The sequence below is a fragment of the Haematobia irritans genome, chromosome 5, assembly GCF_050003625.1.
Source record: "Haematobia irritans isolate KBUSLIRL chromosome 5, ASM5000362v1, whole genome shotgun sequence".
Lineage (NCBI taxonomy): Eukaryota > Metazoa > Arthropoda > Insecta > Diptera > Muscidae > Haematobia > Haematobia irritans.
Genome location: NC_134401.1, coordinates 147,455,323 through 147,467,691, shown reverse-complemented (window position 1 = coordinate 147,467,691; position 12,369 = coordinate 147,455,323). Strand labels below are relative to the sequence as shown.

Here is a 12,369-nt window from a genome sequence, read left to right as displayed (position 1 = left end):
TTATTTTTATAGAAAATTTTGTCAACATTTTATTTCAATTGAAAATTTTTTTTTTATTTTCTTTAAAATTCAGTCTCTTGACAATAATTTTCCAGTGAAATTTTTGTTGAAATTTAGTAAAATGTACCTTTCCGCTCAAATTCCGCTCATCCCCCCCCCTGAATACGGCCTTGATCTTGTCATAATTTTATTTCTATAGAAAATTTTTTCAAAATTGTATTTCTATAGAAAATATTGTCAAAATTTAAATTCTATAGAAAGTTGAGTCAAAATGTTATTTCCATAGAAAATTTTATCAAAATTTTATTTCCATAGAAAATTTTATCAAAATTATATTTCTATAGAAACTTTTGTCAAAATTTTATTTCCATAGAAAATTTTGTCAAAATTTTATTTCTATAGAAAATTTTGTCAAAATTTTATTTCTATCGAAATCTTGTCAAATTTTTATTTCTATAGACAATTTTATCAAAATTTTACTTCTATAGAAATTTTTATCAAAATTTTATTTCTATAGAAAATTTATCAAAATTGTATTTCTATAGAAAATCTTGTCAAAATTTAATTTCTGTAGAAAATTTTTGTCAAAATTTTAGTTCTATAGAAAATTTTGTAAATATTTTATTTTTCTAGAAAATTTTGTGAAAAGTTTATTTTTATAGAAAAATTTCATTTCCATAGAAAATTTATCAAAATTTTATTTCTTTAGAAAATTTTGTCAAAATTTTACTACTTTAGAAAATTTTGGCAAAATTTTATTTCTATATAAATCTTGTCAGAATTTTATTTCTATAGAAAATTTTGTCAAAATTTTATTTCTATAGAAAATTTTGTAAAAATTTTATTTCTCTAGAAAATTTTGTGAAAAGTTTATTTTTATAGAAAAATTTCATTTCCATAGAAAATTTATCAAAATTTTATTTCTTTAGAAATTTTGTCAAAATTTTATTTCTATATAAAATTTTGTAAAATTTTTATTTCTATAGAAAAATTTGTCAAAATTTTATTTCTATAGAAAATTTTGTCAAAATTTTATTTCTATAGAAAATTTGTTCAAAATTTAAATTCTATTGAAAGTTGTGTTAAAATTTTATATCTATAGATAATGTTGTCAACATTTTATTTCTATAGAATTTTTTTTTTCAAAATTTAAGTTCTATATAAAGTTTTTGCAAAATTTTATATCTATAAAAAATTTTGTCAAAATGTTATTTCTACAGAAAACTTTGTCAAAATTTTATTCCTATAGAAAGTGTTATCACATTTTTTTCTATAGAAAATGTTGTCAAAATTTTATTTCTTTGTAAAAATTTTATTTCCATAGAAATCATTGTCAAAAATGTAATTCATTAGAAATTTTTTGTCAACATTTTATTTCTATAGAAAATTTTTTCAAAATTCTACTAATATACCAAACAGTAAAAAATCTACTATTATTGGTAGGATTCTACCAACTGTGGCAACCGTGGGTACATACCGGTCTTAAAGGATAGCACGTTATTGGACCAGGGGGTGAGAATGCATTTCAGAATGTGTATCTATTCGTCGATTTACCCAAACATATTAAAGGTCCTAACCAAATTGTAATTTAGTGTTAAAATAAGGGAACATCATTAAAAGATTTTTTGTGCGCCAGCTAAAAATTCACGTTGCACGTTTTTATACCACTAACGTATAAAAAATTAAAAGTAAAATTTTACACAGATTTATTATTTTTATGTTATTTATTATCGAATTATATTTGTATAAATTAACATTGAATTGGGGTTACTTTCAAATCATCGGCTCTTGATTTTAAGCAAATTATAACCTAAATAAAAAAATACTAAATTGAAACCATTGATTTAAAGTGGGGAATAATGCTCTTAAAATTTAAGACCCAAAAGAAATTCTTAATATACGAACCGAATGAAGTTCATATTAAATTACATAACTAAAATCCAAACCAAAAATTTTAAATCTCTTTTTGTTATTATATTTAAAGAAAGTTAGACTGAAGGGATAAAGAAAAAATATACATTTAAAAAATAATCACATATCCATGGTTTTTGTAGCTGTTCTGAATATCAAGATTTGAATGAAAGACAATGAGCCCTATACAAATGCAATGAGAGGGTTTATTTACTAAACTCCCAAAGTGAGTGGAAAAAAATAAATAAATAAATATAAAAAAAGAACATTCAGAAGACTGTAGATTCGGGCCTTTACCTCCTCATAGACAAACTGCTGCTTCTAATTATTACAGCTAGTGTTGAAGTAATTATAATTTCGCTTCAGTCTTCTTATGATTATTTTTAATTTTTCCCCTTTAGGAGTTTGATCCAAAGAGCTCGCATTTTTTCATACAAATCTTGCTCTTAAACACAAAATATCTACCAGAACTATGGAGTTAAGAATAGGTTATAAAATAAAAATAAAAAATAATCACATATCTGTTAGATCCTACATTCATTCAAGAAAAATTATAATAATAAAAAAATAAAAATAAACAAATTAAAAAAAAAATATATATATACTTATAAACCAAACTAAATATTCGTACATAAGTAAATTAAAATTAGGTTACATTGCAAATCGATTTCATAAAGAATTTTATTATTCAAGTTAGCACGTTTCTTTATTGCAATCAACAAAATTACTAAACTCTGTTGAATTTGGTGGCCCCTCGCTATACAGATACGTTACTGGCCATAGGCGAGCTGCTGTAAAATCGCTTAAATTTTGTAGACCTCCAGGTCTGGGTGGTTTTTGATATTCATCGGATGTTGATGCTGACGAATAACTATCGGTGGGTTTACGTTTATCACTGGGTTTCAGAGGTTTCACATTGAGTCCAGAATGTGTCAGGGTATGATTTCCAGGATAGTAGCGATCACTACATTTACGCCATTGATCGGGTTCATCGCCTACGAAACACCTGTAGTAAATAGAGAAATTTAATATGTATTAGGGTTCATATAATTGGATAGATTGGAAGGGTTCTGGTATACAGATCAACAATTTTCTCAAAATTTAATTTCAATAGAAAATTTTTGTCAAAATTTTATTTCTATAGAAAATTTTGTCAAAATTTTATTTCTATGAAAAATTTTGTCAAAATTTTATTTCTATAGAAAATTTTTTCTATAGAAAATTTTGTCAAAATTTTATTTCTATAGAAAATTTTGTCAAAATTTTATTTATATAGAAAATTTTGTAAAAATTTTATTTATAAAGAAAGTTTTATCAACATTTTATTTCTATAGAAAATTTTCAGTTCTAGAGAATATTTTCTCAATATTTTATTTCTATAGAACATTTTGTCAAAATAGCATTTCTATAGAAAATTTTGTCAAAATTTTATTTCTATAGAAAATTTTGTCAAAATTTTATTTCTATAGGAAAATTTTCTAAATTTTACCTCTATAGGAGCTTTTGCAAAAATTTTATTTCTATAGAAAATATATCTCAAAATTTTTTTCCTATAGAAAATTTCCTCAAAATTTTATTTCTATAGAAAATTTTCTTAAAGTTCTATTTCTATAAAAAAATTTTCTAAAATTTTTATTTTTATAGAAAATTTTCTCAAAATTTTGTTTCGGTAGAAATGTTCTCAACATTTTATTTCTATAGAAAATTTTGTTTTTTATAGAAATAAATTTTGACAAAATTTTGACAAAAATTTGATAAAACTTTCCATAGAAATAAAATTTAGATAAAATTTTCTATTAATTAAAATAGTCTATTATTAAAACAAAATTTTATCTAAATTTTATTTCTATGGAAAGTTTTATCAAAATTTTTTTCATATAGAAAATTTTGTCAAAATTTTTTTCCTAAAGAAAATGTTCTCAAAATTTTATTGCTATAGAAAATTTTCTCAAAATTTTATTTCTATAGAAAATTTTGTCAAAATTTATTTTTATATAGTATATTTTATCAAAATTGTATTTCTTTACAAAATTTTGTCAAAATGTTATTTCTATAGAAAATTTTCTCAACATTTTATTCCTAGAGACATTTTTCTCAAAATTTTATTTCTATAGAAAATTTTCTCAAAATGGTATTTCTATAGAAAATTTTCTGAAAATTTTATTTCTATAGAAAAATTTCTCAAAATTGTATTTCCATAGAAAATTTTCTCAAAATTTTTATTTCTATAGAATATATCTCAAAGTTTGTTTCCTATAGAAAATTTTATTTCTATAGAAAATGTTGTCAAAATTTTATTTCTATAGAAAATTTTGTCTAAATTTTATTTCTATAGAACATTTGATCAAAATAGCATTTCTATAGAAAATTTTGTCAAAATTTTATTTCTATAGAAAATTCTGTCAAAATTTTATTTCTATAGGAAAAATTTCTAAATTTTACCTCTATAGGAGCTTTTGTAAAAATTTTATTTCTATAGAAAATATATCTCAAAATTTTTTTCCTATAGAAAATTTCCTCAAAATTTTATTTCTATAGAAAATTTTCTTAAAGTTCTATTTCTATAAAAAATTTTCTAAAATTTTTATTTTTATAGAAAATTTTCTCAAAATTTTGTTTCGGTAGAAATGTTCTCAACATTTTATTTCTATAGAAAATTTTGTTTTTTATAGAAATAAATTTTGACAAAATTTTGACAAAAATTTGATAAAACTTTCCATAGAAATAAAATTTAGATAAAATTTTCTATTAATTAAAATAGTCTATTATTAAAACAAAATTTTATCTAAATTTTATTTCTATGGAAAGTTTTATCAAAATTTTTTTCATATAGAAAATTTTGTCAAAATTTTTTTCCTAAAGAAAATGTTCTCAAAATTTTATTTCTATAGAAAATTTTCTCAAAATTTTCTTTCTATAGAAAATTTTGTCAAAATTTATTTTTATATAGTATATTTTATCAAAATTGTATTTCTTTACAAAATTTTGTCAAAATGTTATTTCTATAGAAAATTTTCTCAACATTTTATTCCTAGAGACATTTTTCTCAAAATTTTATTTCTATAGAAAATTTTCTCAAAATGGTATTTCTATAGAAAATTTTCTGAAAATTTTATTTCTATAGAAAAATTTCTCAAAATTGTATTTCCATAGAAAATTTTCTCAAAATTTTTATTTCTATAGAATATATCTCAAAATTTGTTTCCTATAGAAAATTTTATTTCTATAGAAAATGTTGTCAAAATTTTATGTCTATAGAAAATTTTGTCAAAATTTTTTTTCTATAGAAAATTTTGTCAAAATTTTTATTTCAATAAAAAAATTTCTCAAAATTTTTATTTCAATTGAAAATTTTCTCAAAATGTTTATTTCTTTAGAAAATTTTGTAAAAGTTTTATTTATATAACAAATTTTTTCAAAATTTTTATTTCAATAGAAAATTTTCTCAAAATTTTTATTTCAATAGAAAATTTTCTCAAAATGTTTATTTCTTTAGAAAATTTTGTAAAAGTTTTATTTATATAAAAAATTTCTCAAAATGTTATTTCTATAGAAAATTTTCTCAAAATGTTCTTTATATAGAAAATTTTGTCAAAATGTTTATTTCTTTAGAAAATTTTGTCAAAATTTTATTTCCATAGAAAAATTTTTCATAATTTTATTTCTGTAGAAAATTATGTCAAAATTTTATTGCTATAGAAAATTTTGTCACAATTTCATTTCTTCAGAAAATTCTGTCAAAATGTTATTTCTGTAGAAAATTTAAGTATCTCTTAATTTGAGAGCAATATTTTGTAAAATCGACCAGAATATCAAGAATTGTACCAATCTACCAAACAATAAAAAGTCTACCATTTTTGGTAGAATTCTACCAACTGTGGCAGCCGTGTTTAAAATGCATATTTAAAAACATAAGGTCAAAATAAGTTTCTCATATAAAAATTTGGAAATTTTTGTCAAAATTTTATTTCTATAGAAAATTTTGTCAAAATTTAATTTCTAGAGAATATTTTCTCAAAATTTTATTTCTATAGAATATTTTGTCAAAATTGTATTTCTTAGAAAATTTTGTCAAAATATTATTTCACTGCAATGTGGAACGCCGTTCGGACTCGGCTATAAAAAGCAGGTCCCTTGTCATTGAGCTTAACATGGAATCGGGCAGCACTCAGTGATAAGAGAGAAGTTCACCAATGTGGTATCACAATGGACTGAATAGTCTAAGTGAGCCTGATACATCGGGCTGCCACCTAACCTAACCTAACCTAAGGTTGACTTTTCTGTAATCGTATATGTCAAAAGCCGACTTTTTCAAATTCAAAACAAAAATCGTTTTGGCACGCATAGCTACAATGCTAATTCTACTCCCTGTGCAAAATTTCAACTAAATCGGAGTTAAAAATTGGCCTCTGTGGTAATATGAGTGTAAATCGGACGAAAGCTATATATGGGAGATATATCTAAATCTGGTCCGATTTCAACCAAATTTGGCACGCATAGCTACAATGCTAATTCTACTCCCTGTGAAAAATTTCAATTAAATCGGAGTAAAAGATTGGCCACTGTGGTCATATGAGTGTAAATCGGGCGAACGATATATATGGGAGCTATATCTAAATCTGAACCGATTTCAATAAAATTTTGCACACTTGACTACACTACTAATTGTACTCCTAGTGCAAGATTTCAATCAAATTGGGGTAAAACTCTGGCTTCTGGGACCGTATTAACAGGTTGGCTGATAAGTCCCCGGTCTAACAAAGAAAAACACATTTTTTGTCAAAATTCGTTTTTGTTATTCAACATAGTTTCCTTCAAGAGCGATACAACGATTATAACGATCTTCCAATTTTTTGATACCATTTTGGTAGTACTCCTTCGGTTTTGCCTCAAAATAGGCCTCAGTTTCGGCGATCACCTCTTCATTGCAGCCAAATCTTTTCCCTGCGAGCATCCTATTGAGGTCTGCGAACAAGAAAAAGTCGCTGGGGGCCAGATCTGTAGAATACGTTGGGTGGGGAAGCAATTCGAAGCCCAATTCATGAATTTTTGCACATCGTTCTCAATGACTTGTGGCACTTTTTTCTTCTTCATATGGGGTCGTTTTGCCGCGATTTCGACCTTCAAACGCTCCAATAATGCCATATAATAGTCACTGTTGATGGTTTTTACCTTCTCAAGATAATCGATAAAAATTATTCCATGCGCATCCCAAAAAACGGAAGCCATTACTTTGCCAGCGGACTTTTGAATCTTTCCACGCTTCGGAGACGGTTCACCGGTCGCTGTCCACTCAGCCGACTGTCGATTGGACTCAGGAGTGTAGTGATGGAGCCATGTTTCATCCATTGTCACATATCGACGGAAAAACTCGGGTGTATTACGAGTTAACAGCTGCAAACACCGCTCAGAATCATCAACACGTTGTTGTTTTTGGTCAAATGTGAGCTCGCGCGGCACCCATTTTGCACAGAGCTTCCGTATATACAAATATTGATGAATGATATGACCAACACGTGCCTTTGATATCTTTAAGGCCTCTGCTATCTCGATCAACTTCATTTTACGGTCATTCAAAATCATTTTGTGGATTTTTGTGATGTTAAAGCGGTAACCACCGCTTTCGGGCGTCCACTGCGTTCACCGTCCTCCGTGCTCATTTCACCACGCTTGCATTTTGCATACCAATCAATTATTGTTGATTTCCCTGGGGCAGAGTCCGGAAACTCATTAGCAAGCCAAGTTTTTGCTTCTATCGCATTTTTTCCCTTCAGAAAACAGAATTTTTTTAAAACACGAAATTCCTTTTTTTTCCGTTTTTTTCTCACAATAACAAAAGTTGCTTCACAAAAGACACTCTATCTCACAAACTAATTGACTTACAGACGTCAAATTTTGACACGAATCATTTGAAGGTTGGTACTATATAAAAATAATATGCATTTATTACTAGCGACGCCACCTATGTGGGACTTATCAGCCAACCTGTTAGTCCATATCGGGCGAAAGATATTTATGTGAGCTATATCTAAATCTGAACCAATTTCAATAAAATTGGCACACTTGACTATCGTACTAATTGTTCTTCTTGTGCAAAATTTTAAGCAAATTAGGCAGTCTGCTTATTGCGATATCCTCCATAACTACCTCCATAAGAACCCCATTCGTTATCCGTTCCTATTAGATAGGCAATATATTTGCCTCCTCCTCCTGCTCCTTTCTTATAGGAAGATCCTGAGGGTCGGTCACGATCCAAGTAATTATGCGAAGGTGGTGGTGCGGGCCCCGGATGATAGGAGTCAGTACCTGAGGGACGATAGGGTGTATATTCTGGTCCCGGACGATAGGGTGGTCTATAACGTTCCTGTGAGTGTTTCGTCGATCCATCATAACCTCCGCTGCTGGGTACAGGTTCCCATTTGGATGGATAATGACTAGCACCACCACCAGGCCTATAACGATCACGATCTCTATCACGGTCACCATGAGGTATATCATAACGATCTATGGGATCTAAACTGGCACCAGCACCGCTGCTGCCATAACCACTGTGAGACGAATGTTCATAGTAGCCAGAACTATGGGAGGAGAATTCATGGAACCCACTTTGATGTTCATTTTAAGCAAATTAGGGTAAAACTCTGGCTTCTGGGGCCATATAAGTCCATATCGGGCGAAATATATATATGGGAGCTATATTTAAATCTGAACCGATTTCTTCCAAAATAAATCGGGTTCTATTCTGAGCCAAAACACATACTTGTGCCAAATTTGAAGTCGATTGGACTAAAACTGCGACCTAGACTTTGATTACAAAAATGTGTTCACGGACAGACGGACATAGCTATATCGACTCAGGAGCCCATCCTGAGCATTTTTGCCAAAGACACCATGTGTCTATCTAGTCTCCTTCTGGCTGTTGCAAACATATGCACTAACTTATAATACCATGTTCCACAGTGTGGCGCAGAGAATAATTAGGATTTGGATTGAAATTATAATTTTTGGGGATGGTTACGAATTTGTTCACATTTTAAAATGCAAATAATAGAAAAATTAAAATTTTCCAAAATTTGAAAAGGTCGACTTTTTTTAATTCTCATTACACTACCTTATATTTGTTGACAAATGGCAAATTAAATTCCAATAATCTTCTCAGCTTTAGCTACACTTACCATGGATAATCGAAACCCTGCGAATAACCACAAGGATGATCCATCTTACAGCAATAGTCCCACGAACCTATTTCACCACCATCAATTTCGCATGAATAGAAACCGGTTATTAGATTTTTCTCACAAGGACTGCTACGGCGACAAGGTTTGCCCGATACCGAATAATGATGCCAAGCCAAATCACCTGAAATTAAAGGAGAATAAAAATCGATATCACTTTATGATCGTTTCGACGATAGACTTTAACTATTACCAGGTTCCCTAAATATATCCATGCGACGATTATTATTAACCCTTGAACCACCAATGGTATTGACCTTATCGCGACATGTATAATCGAAAGGATTCCAAGCAAATAACCAATAATCACGATCATCAGTATGGGTATAATGAACATTCAATTTTAATTCGGTCTGATCCAAATCGGACATTTCACAATTGAAGGTAGCCTTGCGTGACCTACGATGAAAAATATGGACCAAATTATATACAAAGGGATTAATGATGATGATGGTTAATGAATGATTCAATGAGTTGTGCTTGTTTGTAATCTCTTACCCATAGCTGAAGGAGTAACACTTAAACGATGTGGAATCTCTAAAACGTATACATTCCTTTTTACATTCCATTTCAGAGGGAGCTGTGATAACCTTTTTAATGGCCGCTGTTAGAAGTTTGGCAGCAGAGCCATAGCCCAAATAACAGAATGCTAAAAAGATTTTTCATAGATAAGATGTTCCTTAGGGTAATTTCTCTTATGATGCTCTTACATTTCTTATGTTTCTCATCAACAATTGGCTGAATTTCACATCCATGTCCATAACTGGCTCTCTCGAAGATATCAAAAGTATTATCCAAGACTAAGTGGCGTTCCTTGTCCATATCCCTTACAGGCCAATCACTGAGCTGACAATTGTCGATAATACCAGCATGACGTTGCTGGCCATAGCGGAAGGCAAAAGCTCGACAGGTGAATTTCGTTGACTTAATACATTCCATTTCACATTCGCCCACCGAGCGAACCGTCAGAGAATCTCGTACAATCGATTTGAAGAATCTGGTGGCATCAATGGCACGGAAGAAACATTCTGCAGGGATGTATAAAATGAAATTCTGTAGTTAGGAGTCTCAACATTCCCTACGACAACTTACGAGCATTTCTTGGATCCGATAGGGCTGTGGAACCCGAACCACCTCTGGGCCCATCACTGCGTGAATGTTTGCGGCATACATTCACATCATCGGCCATCGAATATATATCAAAATCACGATCTGGTTCTATATCGACATAATAATCCAAACGATTGATGGGTCTATCGCAAAGCATGCAATTATCCCGGCTACCCGAGCTATAACGATATGAATACGTGTGACATATAAAACCATCCTGGCCCGAGCATAAACGCTCACATTCCGTTAGAGTGGGGGCTGAATAGACATGTTTCACAATTTTTTTGTGCAGACGAAAACCTTCAGATGTCTTAGCCGAACATTCTTTAAGGGAAACAGAAAAAAAACAAAAAAGCATGAATAAGAGCAGGCCTTCTTCTTAAAATATCATCTCACCATCTGGTCCTGGCCGTCGTGTCCATTGATGGCGATAATCAAAACGATCATTAAATCCTTCGTGCTTGCTATAGCCTCCATAGCTCGATCCCGGATAATTTAACACGGAATTACTCTCATGTGGTGGCTCTCCCTTACGTGGCGGTTGTCCTAAATCAAAATAGTTAAAATCTATGGGATCCTTGGGTTTAGTACGATGGTCGGATAGACCCCAATAGGCAGTCTGCTTATTGCGATATCCTCCATAACTACCTCCATAAGAACCCCATTCGTTATCCGTTCCTATTAGATAGGGAATATATTTGCCTCCTCCTCCTCCTGCTCCTTTCTTATAGGAAGATCCTGAGGGTCGGTCACGATCCAAGTAATTATGCGAAGGTGGTGGTGCGGGCCCCGGATGATAGGAGTCAGGACCTGAGGGACGATAGGGTGTATATTCTGGTCCCGGACGATAGGGTGGTCTATAACGTTCCTGTGAGTGTTTCGTCGATCCATCATAACCTCCGCTGCTGGGTACAGGTTCCCATTTGGATGGATAATGACTAGCACCACCACTACCACCACCAGGCCTATAACGATCACGATCTCTATCACGGTCACCATGATGTGGTATATCATAACGATCTATGGGATCTAAACTGGCACCACCACCGCTGCTGCCATAACCACTGTGAGACGAATGTTCATAGTAGCCAGAACTATGGGAGGAGAATTCATGGGACCCACTGTGATGTTCATAGGAATAGGGTGGAGGTGGTGGGCGGCCATGTGATTCGTATGATGGTGCTGAGGGCCCCGAAGGACCATAATGTTCCAATGAGGAGCTGCTGGGTGGACGACTGTAGTAACCACTGCTACCCCCTCCACTTGGCGGCGAGGGCAAATAGTGTTCATCTCTATAGGGTGGTTTATCACTCCATGTTCCACTGGGCTTATTGTAATGCGATGGTGGCAATTTACTGGTACAATCGCGGCATACATTATAACGACAACTGGGTGGAGCATTACGATCTCTCTCATAGTAATCATAATCGGGATGCCTCAGAAGATTAGAATCCCTTCGATTTGCACTTGAATACAAATCAATTTGGGCCAATGGGATCTCAATCAACTCACAATCTCCTTGGCCATGACCCGAGGGATCAAGGCGATAATTGAAACCTTCACAAGTGAAACGTTTTTCACGGCCGCACTCCCTCATACATTCTTCCACACGTTCGCAAGCTATGGTCCGTCGCACCCAATGAGGGGCCACCCGTTTGCCGGCCAACACCCGCCTAAAGCAAGCTGTTTTGGAATATGCAAAGAAGGGTGAAAAGAATGCCATTTATTTCGCATGAAAAAAGTGTGCTTGTAAATTTTAGTAATATTTTTGAGTTTTTTGTTTTGTTTCAGGGCTAAATAAATTAGAATGCGTTAATGCTTAAACTTCTATACGTGATGGTAATTAATGGCTTTTTTCCATTTTGGCATGTTGATGGTTTTCTCTTGTTTGCTTATGTGGGAATTTTGGAAATGGAAATTCATGAAAAATTATCTCTGCATGCTGATGAACAGTTTAAGATTTTCAAACATTTTTTTTAACGTTAATGTCTGAAGGTTTTCACGGGCATTTGTGGCAGTATTTCTCTGGGCTCTAAAATCTAATCGAGGGGATTATCGTTAACTTATGTGTTTTGTCATAACAAAGCGGATGTTTTCAAAGTCAAATGCTTAA

At 31.3% G+C, this 12,369-nt stretch overlaps 1 protein-coding gene across 3 annotated transcripts in view; it reads right to left on the bottom strand.

Moving 5' to 3' along the window:
• Window positions 1-1,952: 1,952 nt before the first annotated feature.
• The window catches only part of LOC142238516 (uncharacterized), an 86,608-nt gene continuing 76,191 nt past the window's right edge, over window positions 1,953-12,369 (bottom strand). For 2 of the 3 annotated variants that reach the window (XM_075310186.1, XM_075310188.1), the window contains 7 exons: window positions 10,653-11,939; window positions 10,239-10,580; window positions 9,857-10,174; window positions 9,645-9,795; window positions 9,340-9,545; window positions 9,087-9,270; window positions 1,953-2,917 (listed from right to left, as the gene is read on the bottom strand). In XM_075310186.1, the coding sequence (XP_075166301.1) occupies window positions 2,605-2,917; window positions 9,087-9,270; window positions 9,340-9,545; window positions 9,645-9,795; window positions 9,857-10,174; window positions 10,239-10,580; window positions 10,653-11,939 (2,801 nt within the window). In that variant the 3' untranslated portion in view covers window positions 1,953-2,604. The remainder of the gene's footprint in view (window positions 2,918-9,086; window positions 9,271-9,339; window positions 9,546-9,644; window positions 9,796-9,856; window positions 10,175-10,238; window positions 10,581-10,652; window positions 11,940-12,369) is intronic. The other variant, XM_075310187.1, reaches the window with a different exon arrangement.